Source organism: Leuresthes tenuis, unplaced genomic scaffold (genome assembly GCF_036924035.1).
Source record: "Leuresthes tenuis unplaced genomic scaffold, fLeuTen1.0.hap1 SCAF_22, whole genome shotgun sequence".
NCBI classification, from domain to species: Eukaryota; Metazoa; Chordata; class Actinopteri; order Atheriniformes; family Atherinopsidae; genus Leuresthes; species Leuresthes tenuis.
The window spans coordinates 19,662,382-19,684,506 of NW_027325376.1; the positions used below are offsets into that span (position 1 = coordinate 19,662,382).

General features: G+C 39.0%; 3 protein-coding genes across 5 annotated transcripts; 2 read left to right on the plus strand and 1 right to left on the minus strand.

Annotated features, from left to right (window-relative positions):
* Window positions 1-2,279: 2,279 nt before the first annotated feature.
* tifa (TRAF interacting protein with forkhead associated domain) lies at window positions 2,280-3,460 on the minus strand. The gene is made up of 2 exons (XM_072376331.1): window positions 3,372-3,460; window positions 2,280-3,208 (listed from the first exon to the last, which is right to left on the minus strand). Exon 2 carries the CDS (start codon window positions 3,191-3,193, stop codon window positions 2,612-2,614), a length of 582 nt encoding a protein of 193 aa, XP_072232432.1. The 5' UTR covers window positions 3,194-3,208; window positions 3,372-3,460; the 3' UTR covers window positions 2,280-2,611.
* Window positions 3,461-4,304: 844 nt separating this feature from the next.
* On the plus strand, window positions 4,305-7,120 carry LOC140282397 (RNA-binding protein 4B-like). 2 transcript variants are annotated; one of them, XM_072376982.1, is made up of 4 exons: window positions 4,305-4,466; window positions 4,921-5,339; window positions 5,427-5,663; window positions 6,400-7,120. In XM_072376982.1, exons 2-4 carry the CDS (start codon window positions 4,931-4,933, stop codon window positions 6,633-6,635), a joined length of 882 nt encoding a protein of 293 aa, XP_072233083.1. In that variant the 5' UTR covers window positions 4,305-4,466; window positions 4,921-4,930; the 3' UTR covers window positions 6,636-7,120. The 2 variants fall into 2 exon arrangements, with proteins under 2 accessions (XP_072233083.1, XP_072233082.1); XM_072376981.1 differs by having other exon boundaries at window positions 4,341-4,466; window positions 5,427-6,052; window positions 6,400-6,508.
* A 4,475-nt stretch (window positions 7,121-11,595) lies between these two features.
* LOC140282395 (RNA-binding protein 4.1-like) lies at window positions 11,596-14,618 on the plus strand. 2 transcript variants are annotated; one of them, XM_072376980.1, is made up of 4 exons: window positions 11,596-11,745; window positions 12,117-12,537; window positions 12,626-13,278; window positions 13,610-14,618. In XM_072376980.1, the coding sequence occupies exons 2-3, from the start codon at window positions 12,129-12,131 to the stop codon at window positions 13,255-13,257; spliced, it is 1,041 nt and encodes a 346-aa protein (XP_072233081.1). In that variant the 5' UTR covers window positions 11,596-11,745; window positions 12,117-12,128; the 3' UTR covers window positions 13,258-13,278; window positions 13,610-14,618. The 2 variants fall into 2 exon arrangements, with proteins under 2 accessions (XP_072233081.1, XP_072233080.1); XM_072376979.1 differs by having other exon boundaries at window positions 11,599-11,745; window positions 12,120-12,537.
* Window positions 14,619-22,125: the final 7,507 nt, after the last annotated feature.

Sequence of the window (22,125 nt, forward strand, 5' to 3'; positions counted from 1 at the left end):
ACTGTTACGCTCAATTTGCACTCTTCATATATTCAAAATCCCAATTCACATCTGTCACCTCTTCATGTCATTATTTAGACTTTGTGAATTTGCACCACAAATTGTTTGCAATCTTAGTATTATCAGTAATTTTTGCTCTTCATAGATTGTTAGACTATGTACAGGAGATGTCAACTCATGGTAAGTCATCCTCAGAAGATGTTCAACATTCTAAAGAAACCAGGTATATACCATTTAAACTGTACCTCTGAACACGTAGTAATACCACTGTTTTAAAAATCCTGGTATTGGATTCATGCTGCTGTTTACTTGGCACTGAGGACATTTAGTTTTTTAGTCTACAAGCTAATACAGCTTTGCAGAGCTCTTCAATGTTGCATTATTAGACAACAGGAAACGTTAGCTGTCTTTTTGTTTTAATTTTCTATGACAAGTTCATTTTCTTAGTGAATTTGTCAATGTAGCTTTGGCAGAAGGCATTAAAGGGAATTGTTGGCTGATGTAAAAAACAGCCACTTGTAGATATCATTGACCCTGCATCTTTGTCCACAGGCTTGTTTCTCCAGGGATGGTCTTGAGGTGAATTCAAATTGGAGTGCGAGCTGGAGAAATGTGAACAGGCTGTCCTGTAGTTAAAGGTAAAGCAGCATGAGATCATGTGGTCCATTTTATATACATTGAGTCTGTGAGCCCTTAAGGGACTTTTTGAACCATGACTGAGGAGTCTTTATTTTTACAGGAAGCGTAGTCCTCCTGCGGGAGTTTGGTCCATTGGTTGATTAGCTGAAAAAGAATGCCATGGAAACCCTGCTTGTTTCCATCTTTATTCTTTGCAGCTGACAGCACTATGATGTTTTTGGTATAATTTTCATGTGTTTGTTTAAGAAAAAAAAATTAACGAAGAAGTAAATAACAAGCAAATGTTTTATTTAAACATTTAATTTTTTTTTTTAAATGAGCATTAAATATGTGAAACTTTGAAATCTTTTTTTTTAAAAACCCAATACTTTTAAAACAGTTTTCACTTTTTTATGTTTAGTAAATAAACTATTTGTATTCTAAAATGTTAAGTGTTCTGTCATTTTACTTTTCTCGAGGATTATCATTGCTCTTTTGTGAACTTTTGGAAGGTGTGGGATACTCCCTCTGCAGCGGTGGGGTGCAACACCACTGTCATAAAAACCAATGTTGGTCGGAGTCCTGCAAATGTACAGCCATACACATGAATGTTGCTGTCATGTTAAAAAGGCCACAAAGACTTCATCAAATGTCCACAAATTTGACCAGAGACTATAAAGAAAAATGGAGGGTTGTGGGATTGAAAACCGAAGTCATGAACTGTGGTATCTCTGTCCCTGGGTGCTCAACTAATGTGCATAACAGATGTCAGTATACTTAATACGTAAACGAGTCAGAAGCACATGGTTTTAAGGTTCAAAAACTTGTTTAGTGTTGCTTTAGTAACCTGCAGTGTGTTGGAACCTGTTCTGACTTGGATTAATTGAGAGGTGGAATCCATCCTGGACAGGTAGTGTAGATGGATTGATGTTGCAAGTTTTGCTTTGGGAAACATATGGAACTGATTTTTATTTTTAGTAAACTGGAAAGTAATGCTTTCACTTCTACCAAAGAGTGAAACGTGTCATTTTCTCTTCCCCATTTCAGAAGCCTTGCTTAATGACTGAAGTTGTTTTTCACATCAAATTAGTTTCTCTTTGAGCATACTCCCTTCTCAACAGACTTTTAAGAAATCATGGTGAAGGCTGGAATTTCACTGCATGGTTTTATGGGGGGTGTTGAACAAGTGCCTGAATGACAGCAATGAGTTTCCAAACATTTATGGCTTTTGTTCTCTCTCCTGAAGCTTCCTGTTACTGTCATAAGTGATTGTTGCAACAGTTTCATGAAAATGACTTATTGCATCTCCCAGCTATAAACTCACCACAGTAAGATTAAACCAACTGAACTTTGCTTTTAAGACCTCAATAAATAGCATGAGTTTATTGACTTAAACTGTGCACAATATGTCTACAGTTGGGTGTCGTGTTAACATGAGGGTTTGCAGAATGAAATGTAACATTACCCAAATCCTGGTGAGGTGGGATGCACAGCCACAGTGTTTAAGCAGAATTTGTTTTTGTATGATGTTATGTGAAAAGTTGTGGGAGTACATTTACTCAATCACATTTTTGGGGAATTTGTACTTGATTTGGATTAGCATTTTGTGTCATATAATAGTACATGTAAACACACCCATGTAAAAAAGCATTTGTACTAATTTCAGAGGTAAATATTTTAATTTACTAATAATGTTTTGAAAGTAAAAATCTGACTCATACTGGACAAGCAAAGTTATTTATGAATACCTCCTCCACTGAGTTGATACCGATATATTGGTATCTAAGAAAAGAAGTTGCACATAAACTGCTTGTTTGTTGAAGTTGGAAATGCAGAAGCATGACAGACACAAGAGTTAAAATAATGCTATTTCACATATAAAAGGGACATCTTAATCAATTCTGCTCTTCTAATGTAACAAGTGGAAAGCAAATTATGTTGCCTTGAAGTTCAGTATGTAGATGAATAAGAATCATTAAGAGGTAAGTGTTCATCATGAATAACACACAAGAGTCTCATCAGTCTCCTGGGGGACAAGCTCTCCGATATCAGCTGTGAAATTGGTCATCAAGCCTGTGTCCATGATAGGTGTCACCATGGGCTCACATGTGCATCTCTCCCTGGATGGAGGCACTGCCAGTACCTCAAACTCCACTTCAAAGCTTGTCTTGGCTTCTCCCGAGTCACAGATGATCAGCATCTCATACTCCCCAAACCGGATCAGAGCTTTGTCTGGGAGATCTATCCTCTCCAGGTATCCCAGTGCTGTGCTGTTCACTGACAGTCGTCCCCTCTGGCTCAGATTCTGGATGGTGAACAGCATCATAGGGCTGTTGGGCAAGTAGTAGGCGTGGAGGGCCAGCTGTTTACGGGACACTCTGGGATCTACCAGAGCGTAGGAGCAGGCCTGGGCATCACGGCCAAGCCTGAGAGGGTCATCGGCAGAGTGTCTGCTTCTGACCCCCAAGGGCAACAAACCATAAAGGCCTTTACAGCTCTGCTGTGGGTGGTAAAGATGAAAGTGCAGACAAGTCAGGAGATCCTCCTCTGTCTCAATTGTCTGAGACACATTCATCTTGAAGAACAGTTCCTTATGAAATTGATAGGAAATTTATGTTCAGTGACAATATTCTGTTAACACAGAAGACAAATGAAACATTTGCGATTCAGAGAACTGAACCAGTTTTTAAGTCAAACCAAACTATAAGGACAAAATGTCGACATAAATAAATTATAACATGTCTGTGCCTTACCTGAATGTTAACTTTTTAAAGATGAAAATACAGAGAGATAGTTTCCCCCAACAAAAAGACGTGAAAATATTGAGACATCTTACTCTTAAGACTGACAAGAAACTAACAGTGCTGCTGCAACAAGTGGAAGCACGGAGACTCCTGGCTGTTCCGCAAGCTGTTTTCTTTTATTCAGAATGGTGTCGTCATTCTCTTAGTGCCACACTCAGACATCTGTTACCTTCAAGTGTGAATCCAAAAAATCTTCGTTTGCTGTGGAACCTGCATGATGAAAGGCAAATAATTTAATAATATATCTCACAAGTAAAAATCCGGTTGTTTTACTAGTGTTGTGGAGGAGGCAAACCAATAAACCATTAACAAAAGTGTACTTTCATCCAGATTAGTTTAGATAGTTAAACAAGTAAATTGAATGTTTTTTAGCTGGTGTTGCATGGCCCATCCAAATAAATGCAATATGTATAGCATAATCTTATGACGCGGGAAAATGAAAAACGCCCCACTCTACTTACTGCAGAGCTAGTCTCTTATCATGTTTTCTTTTTTAATGCAAATATATTTTTGATAAGTGTATTTTACCTTAACTATATGTCCCTGAACGCAGCATTACAACAGAAAATTCCTCTCTGAGGTAACCTCAGAAAGGGAATTTCTTTTATTTTTCACGTGAGATTGAGCCTGCAGTATTTACAACTATATCAGAAAGCCACGCCTTTAAAATTACTTTAAAGAAATTACCCCCCAACAACACACAAAAAAAAATACATTATTGGATTATAAATCGTGGTAAGTTTATGTCCAATACAGCTGTAAGTTTGCTCAGGGAAGTAAATGTATTTAATATACACATTCCTATGTAGAGTAAGTCACAGAAGACAGTTAAACATTAACTAAGTAGAACATAGAGGGTCCTGGAGGAATGGGCCACAACCTCCGCACCCCTAAGTGCAGATGGCAATGTGCTTGTTTTCCACGAAGAAGACAGTACAGAGGAGAGGATCTTTGCGCAAGCGTAGTTCAATAGAACGGGGAGTCGACAGAAAGAAAGCTCTAGAAAAGGGTTTGAATTCTTTGAAGAATTTGTCGTGTGAGAAGGTAACCAGCATGTTAAATAATCACACTTGATATATTCTATTGATAATATCTTGCATATCTGCTTATTCTGTATGACGTCGAAGGTTCGTTCGCCCGCCGGCTGCTTTTGCGCCTGTGAGCTAATACGTGCGGGGTTTTCTGTGTTAGCATGGCCTGGCGAGCAAGCTAAATCCTAGCTAACGACTGCTTCCCAGCAGCTATCTGCCCTCACTGTACAATTAAGATGGCAATATTTCATTTTAAATATATAAGTTGTTTAGGCTGTTCTTGTAAGGAACATATAATTTCATATGTCTGCTAATTAAATTAACTTTAGGCATTATACAATAAAACGGTAGGTTGAAGATGTAACTTTTTTTATTCTGGCGAATTATTTAAGAATCTTTTACGTGCTAAATTTTACTCTCCTGTTTCTTTTCTTCCCACTTTATTTCTCCATATTTTGTTGAAATAGATATTTAACCATGGTGAAGATTTTTGTGGGAAATCTGCCCCGAGAGGCAGACGAGGAAGAAATTAAGGCACTCTTTACCGAGTATGGTACAGTCACTGAATGTGCCATCATCAAAAACTTTGCCTTTGTTCATATGGATGATCGCAAAGCTGCCACCAAAGCCATCAAGAACCTGCACCTGCACAAACTTCACGGCACGCAGATCAACGTGGAGGCCAGTCATGGAAAGAACCAGGGCTCAGTCAAGCTGCATGTAGCAAATGTAGAAAAAGGATGTGATGATGAGCTCCGTGCTCTCTTTGAAGAGTACGGTACAGTCACAGAGTGTGCTGTGGTTAAGAATTTTGCTTTTGTACATATGCCCAACTATGACGAGGCCATGGATGCCATCAAAGGACTGGATAACACAGAGTTTCAAGGTAAGAGAGGGCCGCTTTGTAAAAAAGGAAAGAAAAGACCTCACCACGTTTTCTCCATTTATGTTTTTATTTTTTCACTTATTCTAGACAAACGGATCCATGTCCAGATTTCCAAGAGTCGTCCGAGGCATGATGAGAGAGACGACTATCCCCCTCCTCCCCCAGACAGGGGCGGCTACTGGCCTCCACGGTATCCAGGAGAGCGACATGAGCCTCCGCCACCCAGCTACATGAGGGGCCGAATGATGCCCCCAGGTTACCCCGCCCCTCCTCTTCCACCCCCTCCCCCCAGACGAGCTGTTTATCCTGACCGTCCTTATGAAGGTGACAGGGACAGATACAGCATGGTAGATTATTATGAGAAGTACAGAGCCCGTCCGTATGGCATCCCCCCCTACGAAGACCAACGTTCTGGTATCCCACCTCCCCCTCCTCCACCCTCAGCCGTCGTCCGAGAGCGTCTTATGAGTTCGTCGCTTGACCCTTATGAGCGTCGACCCCTTCCTCCTCCTCCGCCTCCGTCATCGTACTATGCCCGAGATCGCAGTCCCATCAGGAGGGCACCGAGCGCACCAATGCCCCCTGCCAGTAATGGCTACTCCTATGATCGTTCTGCATACGGAGTTCCACGTGCAAGGGACCCCTACGCAGACCGGCTGCCTCCGCCTCCGCCTGCACGCTACGCTTATTAGGCGAGACGTCGGCAATTGAAGGTGAGAACCGGTCTGAGATAAACTGGTGTTCATGCCTTTCCTTAAATTTCCCCTCGTCCCTTCAAACGAAGAAGCAGCTTGTGAATTGTCCTGCATGCTCTAGATCTTGTGGGATAAACAAGGTTTGAAAGAGTGCGTCCAAGTTGCTATTCTCCATGTCGTTTTAATGCACGAGAGCACATGAATTTGGAGTTTTAGCGAGTGCCAAAACGTATACCGTCAAAGATGGACCCTGACTAAAAAGCCGGCCTCGATACAAAACTATTAGGAGAAAAATGTATGATGGAACAACGTGCTATCACTTAAAGTTGCAGGTAGTTCATTTGTGTCATTTGCTCTTTTTTCAGGATTGTTGTCCGACTGCGTCGCCGCACGCCGCCTCCTGATGCACGTGACTCTGTCCACCTCATGTCTGCGGCTGAGCGCGTTACGTTCCTCTGCGACACTCACAAGAGGAACCGAATCGCTGACGTCCATGTCTATGTTTTTATTATTTTGGGACTATTTTTACACCTATTATTTTTTCCTCCTGACTGTTTTAGTGTATATTTGTGCTGTAGTATTTTCATTGGTTGACGTATGATTTTTGCGTTTTGTTTTTTTTTAAATTCCAGCTATTTCGTTAAAGTAATTTTAATGTTTCTAATGTGACCTCATGATACTAATGTGATCCTTAAAAAGCTAAATAATCTCAGCAACAGTTTCAAGGCGGGACTTGTTTTGGTATACAATCTAACCTGCACGTTGGTTCCATCAAGTTTTCCATCGACTGGCAAACCGCTGTGGCGTTGCTGTAAAAATTTAAGCTTTTAAGATGTAGGAGTTAGATAAATGTAACTGTTAACTCGGCAGTTAATGCAAAGCGTTTTAACTGTCAAATTCTTACTATTAAAAAAACAGATTTGTGCAGTAAATGTTAAATCTGATCAAAATGCTCATCGATAAAACATCACTGTAACTGTTTGAAATTATTCAAATACTGTTCTAGGATTTCTCATTAGTTAGTAGTAAAAAAACGAATAATAAGCTTGTCAAAACCGTCACGCTGATTAAAGAACCTCCCCTCTGGTCTTGTCTGAGATCTTACAGCTTTTATCATTCATCAGCGGCACACGTAACGTAACCCAAAGAGCCAGAATTTAAATGCTTCAGCATCAGAACTTAAACATTCCAGCTGTACTCGACCAAGATAGATTGCATAGCCAAGTACAGTTCATCATGGTCTGGGGGAAGGGATGACATCAAGGGCTGATGGAGACCTTCACAGTGAGCAGGTAAGTCAAGGGATTGTTTGAGAGATCAATGCTGACATCATATGGTGATGTTTGACTGTTTATATAGGCTTAGATTAACTAATTTTAGAGACTACTGTTAGCCATAATTGACATTTTCTCTGTCATTGGTTATTGGCTACTATGTTGAATTACCCAGTTGTGCAGCTGTTGTTTTTATCATTCTGTGCCTGAAATGTGCCACTATACAGTTGGGTGACAAAGACAAAAGAATGAATAATAAATGAATAAATGTTATGTTTATGGATTTAGCAGACGCTTTTGTCCAAAGCGACTTAAATGAGGATATAACATTACAGCTAACATCAAAGCTAACAATAAGCTACATAGAAGGAAAACCACTTGTCAGGCTCTGTCAGAGGTGACAGGGATGACAGTGAAGAATAGAAGTACAGAAAGAGAAGGGGCAGGGAAGTACAGGGTAAGTGTTATGGTAGGAGATTCTCTCTGAAGAGCTGGGTCTTCAAGAGTTTATTGGAAATAGATAGGGGTGCCCTTGTTGTAGTGCTGAGTAGTTCATCCACCATCGTGGAACGACACATGAAAAGATGTGTGGAGGCATAGGGTGAATCCACATTCGGTTGTATGAGTGAAGCACTGACAAAGAACAGAGGTGACCGATTTAGAATGTGGCTTAGTATTGCAGTAGGAGCAGTCACAGGAGTGACCTTGGCATTAATAATGGCATGAATTACAGCAATAAATGGGATAATTGACTGCATTTGTACACGGGTGTGAGAAAACAACGAACATCGGGACAGAAAACGTTTATTCAGGACGTGATTAAACTCAGAACTGTTTGCAGTACATAAACATCTCAAGATGAACACGTTTGAATGCTTAGTGGCATGTGGTCCAGAGACATTGAACTGACCGATGGTGTCAAATGAGTTTTTCGCCATATTCGTAAGTGGATGAGTGCAGGTGCAGTGAACTGTGGACTAGGCATGCAACATTGACACCTACAATTAGCAGATAGGGCGACATACTTTTATGAGGTGCTGACACATTAGTTGTACTTTTCAACTTAAGCCTGGAGTACACTGCAATTATTGGCTTTCTCATATGAAAGAGGACCAACATAAAAGAACAATCTAACCGATGCTCAGGAAAACATTTGATGCTTTGTAAGGAAAAATGACGAGGCAGAAAATGTTTTTAAAGAACGCGATTCCAGAATAACATTTTCCCCTATCAACAATGCTGTTCTTAACTTAAGTTATGAGCACCAGCACAAAAAAGCATTGCAAAAATGGACTTTAATGCAACGATTGAATATTTTTTCCACAAAGACTGGGCTAAAATGCATGCAAGTGAAGTTCCACCTTTTTGGAAAAACGATTAAGCACAAACGTGTGTTGATATAGCTGGAATTCCCACTAAGGTTGCTAGAATTAAAACGTGTTTCTATTTCTTTTGTTACATGGCTTAATGCGTCAGAAGTTGTAATAAAAAAATTGTCCAATCAAGACAACTAACTGTAGGTTAACTCAGCTGTTCAGGTAACTGTACTTATTGATGAAGGATTTGGTCATAATGAACAATTTACAGAAATAACACGTTCCATTTTAGGAGAAAATGTCACAAAATAGAAGTTCACGAGAAATAAAAGGTAACTTAAGTCATTTATTTTTTCAACACAGAAACCAAGTGATCTAATTTATTAGTATTATATTGCTTGTTCCCTTTAAAGGGAAAATTTGTTTTTTCTGCAGGAAATTGCCGTCCATTACCGAAAAATGTATCAGAAATGTTAAGATGAACTAGATGATAATGCGCTGATTTGCATGTTGACTTAAGTTATTTGGTCGACACATCAGAGTCACTTATAATGAGCAGAGTCACTCACATACACTTGTCATGTCTGATACTTAGATTCACTTGAACTTTGTTGGCTGTGCAGACTAATTAATTCAAAGTCTGCAGACACCCGCTGCGGTTTCTTAGTGTGTTTGGTCCTGCACTGTTGATTAGTTGTGCTGTTGCGCTTCAGGAGTGTCTCATGTATAAAGTTTGTGGTCGAGTCAGCATATGAGATATCCCCACAAAATTTGGGCCACAGCGATAGAGCTAAATGAAATCTACAGGCTTCCTTTCTTGGGGAAGTATTTACCTTATAGACAGTGGAACCGTTTCATGTTACAGGAAGATGGTTGATTCACATCATATCCTCATTATTAATGTATGACTGTTGTGCCACAGGTCTGAATGCTAACTTTTTTTTAAATGATACACCACAGTTTAAAGATCCAACTGAAGTGAGAGGGCAATAGGCTCCTCACTGCAAATACACACAGCTTTTCTCCCCCCTGATGTTTCTCAGGATATTTTATGATTTATTTAAAAGGCAAACAAAAAGGGTCCTTGAGTCACCTTTTCCCAAGCTGTTCTTGTATATGTCTAAATGTAAAATACTCTCATAAAAATTATTGCAAAATTTGGCTTAGGTGGTTGCAGTCTGAACCCTGTAGAATGAATTTAGCTCTGCACTGTGAGCGCTGCCGTTAATTGTCAACTTAAGGAAAGAAAGACAGTGCTGTTGGTGTTTATTCTGTTCTAGATTTGTATCTATGTACATACAATTAAATATAGGGATTTTTGACAAAATTTTTATCTAGTACAGTTTCTTTGTGTATTTTGAACAAGAAAATTTGATGGAGTTGTTTTTAAAACAAATACAAACTTGAACATTATAGGTTCAAGCCAAGTTCTGCATCTGAATTTGGCCTCTATCCTCAACCATGACCAGGTCCACATTATCATCCTCTATGGGATTTATTTTCCATACACACATATTGCAATATTGTTTGGACTAGGCCATTTCTTCATTATTCATTAAAGAATGGCACAGCTGAATAGTAGTCCACAATGACACTTGTTCAATTTGCCCTGAAACCTACTTCAATTATGAGGCTATTGTAATGGGACTGTTTTCATACATCAAACATGTTGTAGTTGAGTTCATTAGGTGCCTGTTGCACAGTGTAGCTGGCAGTGAACGTATAAGGTGGCTAGAATTGCAGTTTGTTGCAGCCTTTGAATGATCGCTGCAATTACAATTCTTCAATATGAAGTTCTCATTCTCATAGCTTCTTGTTCCCTAAACCTTATAATGACAGAAATGGTTTATTCCTTTATCTTTTCACCCCTCTGTACAGTGAAATTATTTTTAAGGTACTGCCTGTAAAGAATACCATCAGCAGTATTCAGTATCATTAGAATTAAGACCATGTTCATCTTGGTCAAAGTAAGGTGAAAATAGGGAAATTTTTTATACTGCATGTCAATGTTTTGTTATTCTAAGAGTATTTTGCGTGGTTTTACATATACATATCACAAAGAATTGAACTTATTTTTATATCTTGACTGACATGAAATTGATGATAAGTGTAGTGGAATATTTCAAATTTTCACAGAAAAAAATATTTATAGATGTATTGTAGATGCAGATATTTACAACACTTTGCATTGTATTTCCATTTTTGGATCCTCATTTGCATGAATAAATATATTCAAATCAAACTAATGGACTCCTTGTTTAATAACATACTGACTTTTAATACAAAAACCTGCAGAGGAGAGCAAGTCCTGTTTTCCAGCTATAGTTGTACTATTTTACTACAGTGCATTACAAAGTGAGATAATTTTAATTGAGGCGTGGCAGTATTGGCACTGTAATTCTAATTAGTGGGCATTTTTTGAAAATGTTAAGTCCTAGTGCAGATGTAATGATTAAATTGAATGATACTTCATTAATCCCTAAATGAAAATGATAAAGTTGCAGTATAGATGTACAAATTTTAGTCATCATTCAATATAAACAGTCACAACTGAAAATGCTGAGTTGTTTCATCACATGCATATTTTTAACCAACCCCCTGAAGAGAGGCTATAATTGAAGAGCACACTAAATAAACTATATATTATATATTACTATATATCAAGCTTAGAAATCTAATGAGATCAATTTGAGATGGCACACCATAAGAAAAGACACATGTACAATACAACCTAAAGTAGGGGAGGTAAGAAATACAAGAACCTACAGAAGAGAGCAAGTACTTATAATTGGGTAGTTATAATTTTTTATTTTTTCATCTCTGATCTTAGTAATTATATCAACAGAATAAACACTCGTATATCCTGGCTTCATGAACAAAATCTTAAGAAGAAAGGAATGGTTGCAAGCTGGATTGGTGTTCTGTTGTTTTTTTTGTTTTTCCCTCCGATGCCTGTGTCCTCCTGGCCAGTGCGTGGCGCTGTGGTTTTAAAAGTGCTGACAAAGAAACGAACTAAAGGCCAGCGGAGCTCGTCTCGTGCTGACAAACCAAACGGAAGTCGGCGGAAGCAAACCTCGAGGGAAGAATCTGATAGTTTTTCTCGAGGCCGCCCGGTAACAAGGTAGAAACTAAACCCTTCATATACGTTATTTAATGCATCTTGTAGACTTAATGTTACTTTTGTGAACTTTCTGTCCTTGAGTATTCTTCCGTATTTGAGTGAAAACCAGTCGTTCCGATTTTGTTGCGTGATTTGTAGCATGCTAACGGAAGCATACAGCTACGCATGTAAAATGAGCTAAGTCCATGGCCTGACTTTTCTAATTCGATTCCTTGCCGTACAAATATGGCCTTGAGACAACCTAAATTCTAAACTTACTACCTTCAGAAAACAATATTTAAGCTTAAGACCCCATTCCATAAACAGGATTACAGGAAATTGTTTTGTATTACCACTTAACATACTCCTCTTTTCTTTGTATTGCGTTGAAGCAGATCTCAACAATGGTGAAGATTTTTGTGGGAAATCTGCCCCGAGAGGCAGACGAGGAAGAAATTAAGGCACTCTTTACCGAGTATGGTACAGTCACTGAATGTGCCATCATCAAAAACTTTGCCTTTGTTCATATGGATGATCGCAAAGCCGCCACCAAAGCCATCAAGAACCTGCACCTGCACAAACTTCACGGCACGCAGATCAACGTGGAGGCCAGTCATGGGAAGAACCAGGGCTCAGTCAAGCTGCATGTAGCAAATGTAGAAAAAGGATGTGATGATGAGCTCCGTGCTCTCTTTGAAGAGTACGGTACAGTCACAGAGTGTGCTGTGGTTAAGAATTTTGCTTTTGTACATATGCCCAACTATGACGAGGCCATGGATGCCATCAAAGGACTGGATAACGCAGAGTTTCAAGGTAAGAGAGGGCCGCTTTGTAAAAAAGGAAAGAAAAGACCTTGCCACGTTTTCTCCATTTATGTTTTTATTTTTTTCACTTATCTTAGACAAACGGATCCATGTCCAGATTTCCAAGAGTCGTCCGAGGCATGATGAGAGAGACGACTATCCCCCTCCTCCCCCAGACAGGGGCGGCTACTGGCCTCCACGGTATCCAGGAGAGCGACATGAGCCTCCGCCACCCAGCTACATGAGGGGCCGAATGATGCCCCCAGGTTACCCCGCCCCTCCTCTTCCACCCCCTCCCCCCAGACAAGCTGTTTATCCTGACCGTCCTTATGAAGGTGACAGGGATAGATACAGCATGTTAGATTATTATGAGAAGTACAGAGCCCGTACGTATGGCATCCCCCCCTACGAAGACCAACGTTCTGGTATCCCACCTCCCCCTCCTCCACCCTCAGCTGTCGTCCGAGGTCGTCCTATGAGTTCGTCGCTTGACCCTTATGAGCGTCGACCCCTTCCTCCTCCTCCGCCTCCGTCATCGTACTATGCCCGAGATCGCAGCCCCATCAGGAGGGCACCGAGCGCACCAATGCCCCCTGCCAGTAATGGCTACTCCTATGAGCGTTCTCGGCTCTCTCCAGTTTCCCGGATCCCTGCATATGAAATTCCACGTGCAAGGGACCCCTACGCAGACCGGCTGCCTCCGCCTCCACCTGCACGCTACGCTTATTAAGCTAGACGTCGTCATTCGAAGGTGAGAATAGGTCCGAATTAAACTGGTATTCATACCTTTCGTCCCTCCAAAAGGAGAGTCGGCTTTATCCCACGCGATCTCGTGGGATGAACAAGGTTGGAAAAGTGTTCGTTCAAGGTGTTAGGTTGTAATAAAAGTCTATGCATGAGCTTGGACTTTTAGCTAATATCAGTTTTAAAATTGTTTCAGGCAGAGATCTCTCATTGGAATAAAAACAGGTCTTGAGATTCAAACGTCGGAAACAATTTAAACTTAAGGATTACGATGGTGCAACGTGCTGTTCGCTGAAACGTTGCTGGTAGTTCATCTGTCTCATTTGTTCTTTTTTCAGGATTGTCGTCCGACTGCGTTGCCGCCTCCTGATGCACGTGACTCTGTCCTCTTCACGTCTGCGGCTGAGCGCGTTTTGTTTCCCTGCGGTGTTCACACGAAGAAACGAATTGCTGGCGTTGACGTCTCTTTTAGTTTTTCCTATTTGGGACAGTTTTACCCTCGTCTCTCTGTTTTTTCCCCCTGGTTGTTTAGCATTTGTACTGTAGTATTTTATTGGTTGATTTCATCAGGCGCTTTTTTCTTTATCTTTTTACTGCTTCGTTTGAGTGATTTTTGATCTGTGTGACCATTGAAATCTAAATAATCTCAGCAGCAGTTTCAAACCGAAACTTATTACCTTAACTGAACTGAATTGTTTGACATATAATATGATCTGCACGTTGGCTCCGTCATGTAAAAGTTTTTAGCAAAACCCAAACTTCTGTGGCATTGCTCTGAACATTTAAGCTATTGATAGGTTTAAGTTGGTCAACTGTAACTAGGTCGGTAATGTATACCGTTGTCATTGTCAGACTTCCAACTCTTAAGTTAACCCGAACTGTGCAGTAAGTGCTCTTAAATAAGATCGAAATTTTCAGCGCTAAAACATCTAGAACATTCTGTGTTAAGAGCTTTCATTAGTTTCTGCTAAAACAATGACGAAAAAGTTTGTCAAAACCGTCACACTTAATTAAAGAAACTCTCCTCTCTGGTCTAACTTAAATCATTCGTCATCGAGTCACCAAACTTGTGCCACTCAGTACCAAAATTTAAATATTGCTGCATTAAAACCCATCTATTTTGAAATGGTGGAAGGGACGACATTTAGGGCTGATGGAGACCTACATGATGAACAGGTAAGTCAAGAACTACTGAAGTGGAGAACGATGCAAAAGATGCCTGTTTATCAGTCGTCAAATAGCTTTCCTGTAAGTAGACATTTATTGGATTATCTGCAGGTCCAGACTCTTTGCTAGTACACTAAACTGACCAGCCTTCAAATCTACAATAATTTACTGGTCTATAATGGGAGTGCTCCATTTTTAAGGTATTGCTAGTGAATAGAATACCACCAGCAGTGTTGAAATCCAGCAGAACAAAAGCCTTGATTGGAATTTGGTAAAAAATAATGTTACACCTGATGCAGTTTTGCTAGGTTTCGTTGGCAGAATGGACCTGGAGAAATCCTCACAAGAATTCACTGAATATTGCAGATGGACCTTTTTTAAGAAAGCTTGTTAACATGAAATGCTTTTAACAGTACAATTAAGCAGCTCAATAGATGATACCCACACTTTTGATGGACATTGACAGTTTTTCCCATTATATTTGCCACTTTTGTATTCTGACCTGCATGAATAAAAATTTTTTTAAAAAACGTAATGGACTCCCTCTTTAGTAATACGTTGCTTTAGATTATGTGGGTCTTGCTTTTGGGGCACTACTTTTAGTTCTTTACTGCATTGGAATACCTGGCAGTGTTTCCCTACAAGAAAACAAAGGTCCAACATGAATGTTTAAATGAGGTAGATGAGTTACTTCTGGTCATATAAGACCAGCATTGCAATATTGATACAGTTTAAACAACTGCTCTAGAAGTGCTTCTAAAAAGCTCGGGTGTATTTTGCTGTTTAAAAAGTTACTCAGGTCCACACCAAAGTTTAATAGATTCCTACTTTACCCACTGAAGTATGCTGAATGTCCTACCTTCAAGGTAAGATTACCATGATTCAAACTTGGTATGGAGTTAACGGTTTATGATCTCTTAGTGTAACGCAGTCAAAACCCCTTAAACCAACAGTAGAGAAGTTTGTGAACCGTAAAACTGTACTACTTACTCCTTCTGAAGTACACTCACCTTCATTCTGCACATTCCTGGGCTTTAAACTACCCTTGAACTCCTGGTAGCTGACAAACCAGTTCTTTGGTTTCCAGCCCTGCACCATATCATTTGGTGATATGTCATCTGGCATTTTTGTGGACTTCTGATTTAGGCTTTGAGGTCTCTTCAACATGACAACAGATTAATTTGTATATCTGTACGTGTTTTGGGCTCACATGATTTTTTTTTTATGGTGTAACATTCCGTAATTGCAGGGGGAGCCAAAGAACAAAAGAAATTGCCAATAAGAAAAGGTTGTGCATACAGTGCCCTCCGTAATATGTGGACAGTCGCATTTCTTCTTGCTCCTCAGAGTAAAATTCTGAATCAACAAATTCTGATGTGATTAATGTGCACATTCTAGCCTTTAAAGCAGTTTTCATACATTTCAATTACAACACTTTATACATTATATTATACATATTGTTCTGGCAGCTTGTCCCTTTAGGTTTATTCTTCAGCATATAGAGGGCAATTGGATTTAAATCAGGTGACTGGCCTGGAAATTCAAGAATGTTTGCATCTTGCTGAGCAACCTCTGTATTTCTGTTCATGAAGTTTTCTGCTGATAGTCATCTCGGACAAAGACACCTTCCTCCTGAAGACGGTTTCTGATCTGTTGGTCAGGCTTTTGAGGATTCTTCTGTCATTAGCATTGAAGGTCTTTCTTTGGCCTACCGGTTACTCTTTGCCATTACAGAACTTGCCAGTGCATTGTTTCTTCTTAATGATATGTTTGTTGTTTTTCAGCCTCATAAAGCTTCTGTGTTCATGTTGCGCAATGCCAACTACAGACTCTGAATTTTAAACACAAACCTAGGTATCTTATCCCTGCAGTACTGAAGCAATGGAACACACCTGAGTAATCACACCTTGGAAGCCGACTCTATATCAAAAAAGGTGTTGTAATTTCTAACATGGTGGAACAGAAATGTATGAAAATGACTTTAAATTAAAGTTTGACATGTGAACTTTAATTACATTGGAATTGCTTGATTTAGAATTTTACACTGAAGAGCAGTTGGGTAGCTCAAAGAAAAATGTCCCTTTGTTCCAAGGAGGGCACTGTATCTGTGTTCTGGCGAGGGATTTATAAAGGAAGCCTAACTTAAATTATATCCTTGTAAAAAAAAATTTAAAAGACTATATGCATTTGTCCTGTATTGAAGGAGGAAAAAAGCATCTGATATAAACAAAAAGAAAATGAGGATAATTATCCGATTTGACAATGAACATAAAGGAAAAGGACCAGCTTTTTAATAAATACATTCTATCAACAGTAGCTCGTTGTGGGGTACAGACCAAAGAAAAATAACTGTGAAATGGTGGTGGAAATATGGTTTGGGATTTCTTTACTGCCAGGGGCAGAGGTGGTTGAAGATAATGTGACATTATCTGGCAAAAGTTAAAGTTTAATCAGAAGTGGAGTTTTAAACAGATAACGACCAAAGTACACAAGCAAATCAAACATGTAAACATGTAAATAAAGAACAGGGTTGGGTTGATTGGATCAAAACAAACATTTCAAAACCTCTGAAAAAAAGTAATTTTGTGTGGAACAGTGGTAAAAAATAAAAAAAATTAGAAAGCTGATATCAAAGATGAAGTATACATCGGAGTAGATCACCTTTATCTGTATACCCTGTTTGGAAGAGTAGTGGGTGAAAGAGAAAAAGGGCGGCTGTAGCTCAGGAGGAAGAGCAGTCGCCCACCAATCGGAAGGTCGGTGGTTCGACTCTGGCTTCCCCAGGATACATGTACCCCACGTTGCTCCCCCAGTGTACCTTGTATTGTCCTAAGACGTGCTGTATGAATGTGTGTGAGTGGGGTGAATGCAGCATGTAGTGGAGCGGTAGCGGGAGACCAAGCGTCTGTATAATTCTCCTCCAATCGCGTTGCCCCATTTCCATTTTTGGTCCATCTTTGGTGATAGCCAATCACGATGGCACTTCTCCATAATTCAGCCCAACAGCCAATCACGTTGCCTCGTTTCCATTTTTGCTGATAGCCAATCACGATGGCACTTCTCCATAATTCAGCCCAACAGCCAATCGCGTTGCTCCATTTCCATTTTTGTTGATAGCCAATCACGATGGCACTTCTCCATAATTCAGCCCAACAGCCAATCGCGTTGCTCCATTTCCATTTTTGCTGATAGCCAATCACGATGGCACTTCTCCATAATTCAGCCCAGCAGGACTTCAGGTGACTTTAACTACAGAAGGTAAATATATCGTTTTTTCTACGTGGCGATTTTTTTGTCAAACATGCTAATGCTATTGTACTGCTCTATATTGTACTGCTAATCAGTACGACATATTAACTTCTGTTGTCACAAAAGTCTTAAATATGCATTGCTGCTACTAGTATTAGTTGATAACAAGCTAGGGTATGAATGAAATCTATGTAGTATTCACTTCTGTTGTAATATGTGTAATATGTAGGCTACTGCTATTAGTTAATAATTAGCTGTGTGTTTGTGTGATTGTATGCAAGTAAGAACTTATGTGTGTGCATGAATATATATATTTTAATAAGTTAAAAATAGTGCACATTGGTCATATTTCTGTGATGTACAAATATTAGCTGTTTGATATAGATATTCTTTCTCTGTTAATGGCAGATGGCTTCCAAACAAAAAAAAAAAAACACAGGGCCATGGGAGAGGAGGAGTGGATATCCCGCCTGCGAAAAGTTGCTGCCTCGGGTGTTTGGCCCTCTGAGGCAGGAAACAGACCAGCACCTCGGCAGAAAAAGTGGCATGATCTGTATCTGAAAGGTAAACCTGCACAGAGTGATATGTGTATCATATTAAATGTAAAGCTGTGACAGATTTAAAGGGAACACCTTCTTATTTGCTGTCAAACATTAATACAGATTGAGAAATGCCCAATGCAGATGAGGGGACAAATGTCACTGTTTGGAGGTGCACAGAGCTGTAACTGCGGTTTGCATGCAAAGAAGGTATCAGAAGGCTCTCATACATTTATGACGTGCTGGTGGCAGAGCAGCCAGGGCCCTCACCTGCAGATTCACCACCACCAAAGGACGTCTCCTTAGCTGGTGATGAACCGAGAAGACCCATTGTGACTTTGGTATCAGTAAGTAATGAGGATTTACTTATGCTGATATTTATATTAATATTATTAATATACTCAACTGTATAAAATGTACAAAGCCCCAGTTAAGGTTATGTTTTTCTTTTTGTCAGTTTACAAAGCCACGGTTTGGTGGCTGTCATGGTGCCATGCTGAAGCCAAACTTAAGTTTGGCTGGGAAGCATTCATCTAAGGTAATGTAAAGAGAATGATACATAGGTTGACTTTGATTTTAAAAAATGTACATTGTTATTGTTTTCATGTAGCAGTAACTATAGTGGCACTTTCATGCATTTCATTCATTTCATGTTGAAATGATCTGGTTTTATTGACTGCTATACCCATAATGATAGATAGATGAATTCACTATCATCTATGGTTATCCTATATTGTGAACTGTGCCTTTATTCCCTCAGACGTCTGATTTATCCAACCGCATCACAAGCCCCACCAAAAGAAAAGTATCACCACCTGGCTGCAGTCCCAAGAAGTTTCTGCAGATCGTTTCTCCTCTGTCTCTTCCTCCATCTCCATCTCCTGTACTTTTAAACCCCAGTCCATTCATTGAGCCAGTTGTGTTTGTCATCCCAAATGGAAACAAACAGATTGTGCCATCTGATTCCCTGCCCTCACCTCCACTAACCCGGAGAGCTTACGCCCGCACGGTGGAAAAAAACAAATGCTGTCAGTGTCACCTGCCGTGCATAAAAGAAAATGGTAGTATTATGGGAAGATATACTGTCCCATTTATTTTTTTCTATTTTTAATTGTTTAATTTATTCCTGTTTTTATTACTTCAGGTTTAATTTCACACATGTTTCTGAGTGTTTGTGTGTGTGAAATTAGTAATAAATTAGTTACATTTCAGTGAGTGTCTTCAGTTTTTTCTGCAAACATGCAAACTCATTCAGAGAAGAAGATTACATTGTTGCAGCACTTAATTCAGAAATTTAAAAATGACCATAAAAGTACATTTGATAACGTTTGTGTCATCTTCCAATGGTGGAATCGAACCGGTGACCTTTGGATTAAGAGCCTCCTATACTATTCCACAGCAAAGTGTCATGTTCGCGTAGAATTCTCAAATGAATACACCAGAATGTGTGCTTTTACTTGAAATGGACAGCAGAAACACAAATAACTACAAGTTCATTCCATTTTTTCCCCTCATATTCTCAAAAACTCCTCTTTTCCTTCATTTTTCCCCTTCCCCCTTCCCCCTTCTTCCCCCTTTTCCCCCTTCTTCCCCCCCTCATACAGACTATTGTTCCCCAGCTTAAGCGCTTTGAGTGGTCAGCTAGACTAGAAAAGCGCTATACAAGTCCATTTACCATTTCCATGAGTTGTAATAGAAAGAACAATCAAACAAAAGGATATATTTTGGTTGGTACTGAAAGACCAATTTGAAACAAAAATTCTTTCTTTATTCATTCCATATTCTACATTCTCATGTCTCCCTCCGTTTGCCTTTTATAGTCACGTTGCATACACAGTTTTTAAACCGTCCCCAGTTCTAATTGATCTTCAATCGTTGTTGCAAATACAAATCCTATCACTTCTTCTGTCCTTCAACTGTATTTAATTTTTTAATTAAATAAAAATCCACAATACAACTAAGTACAATCATTTATTACAGAAACTCTTATCTTCTCAAATCTCCTCAAAAAGAAACCATGCCCACTCTTTAAACCCAAAACTTCAAATGATTCCATCAGTCTTAAAACCAAAGAAATCCATTTGAAAAAGTTTAAAAGGATGACAGCTGTCAGCTGTTTGTTACAATAATTAACTATTTTATCTTGAAGCCAGTAATTGTGTTTCATGCTAAGACAATCAAATAATAGCTGTATATTTTCCTGGTTCACATGGGTGCATTATGTCCTAATGTGACCTTCATGAGAGGCTTTTTCAAACTTTCTCACCTGTAAACTTTCTCCCTGACAGCAGAGTCTGAGTTAGATTGTAGAATCCTTCTCTGGGATGAAATTAACTTCATGTAATACCTGTAAAACCTACTTGTGGAAGCTGTTGGAGTCATGACATGAGGGCTGGTGAAATAGATGACTAACATGAAATCTTAGCAAATTACCTTGCTGCAGAGTTTTGTACTAGATGTCTAAAATCATGTCGACTCAGTTTTAGGTATAAAGTGCACTCCAGCTGCTTGAGCCTGAGGACGTAAAAGCATGGATATGGTTGTGCATGCTTCTAGCATTTTTACATTATTTTACATGAAAGTGCCTGTTTCATACAGGAAAATGGAGAACAAATGTAACCTGTGATATGATTTTGAGATTGTCATCTGATAAATGGTAATACTAGTTTGTATTAATCACACCATTTTCTGTATGCACTTAAAGTTCAAAAGCACAAAAAGCCTATTTCATGACTTTTACCTTGAAACTGTTTCTGAAGAACTTCAGCCATGAAGACTCAAAATAGAGGGAAAGGTAATGATGTTACTGATGAACCCTTCAAATTTTCAACAAATTGAGATGGTCATGGGCTGCATGGTGGTGTGATGGTTAGTACTGTCACCTCACAGCAAGAGGGTTCCTGATTTGAATCCTGGCTGGGGCCTTTCTGTGTAGAGTTTGGATGTTCTCCCCATGTAGGTGTAGAGATTTAACACTCCTGATAAAAACCAAAGTAAATAGGCATAAATATTAGATTTGCTCTCTTTTTTTCATGATATTGCATAGTTTCCTTAAGTCAGCTTCTTACAGTAACTTTTTGGATACTGACGAATGTGTGAAATGTAACTGCTCAAAATTTGTGATACAGTGCTGAAAGTGTCTCAAGCATCATAGTCAAGTGTATCCACCATGTGGTGGAACATGGAACATAAACACGTACCAGCCATAGAATTTGATAATGATTAGATAATTAACAGTTGAAACGTGCAAACAGTTAAAGTCATCAAAATCCACAGCTGTAGGATTCCTGTAGGAAGATGCTTTTTCCCCTTTCTTTTTTGATATTTCAGTTCCAAAAGTATTTGCCTCTCTGGTACGATAAGACATTATCTGAAGGATAGTGTGTAAGGTTTTTTTTTCCCACATCATATTATGTTGCAAAAAGGTTTTTTAAAAAAGGAAAAAAGAAAACGGGTCATACTTTTGTGTGTTTTCTTGTGTATTTTGCCTTTTAGTATCTTAATATCAGCTCATTTACATTTAGACCTCTTGATTAGATGTTTTTAGATTGGTCTCACTAACAAGAGGCATAAAGGCATAAATGTAATAGATGTGTATTTTTAATTTTTTCACAGCATAACATTTTTACAATACAAATTACAATATCTAACATTTATTATATTGTAATAACATAATATCATATTTTTTCAAAATCTTGCTCGACCTAGTTAGTTTGTTAATTTTATTGACACAAATAATTAAAAACATAACATTTGGGTCCAAACAATAAACAACAAAAAACCATGAACCCACGCACACACACAAAGAAGAAAAAATTATACATTTTATAATTTGTCATATAACCACCACGATTACACTATACCATTCCATCTCCCATCTATCTAGTATTGCAAGACAA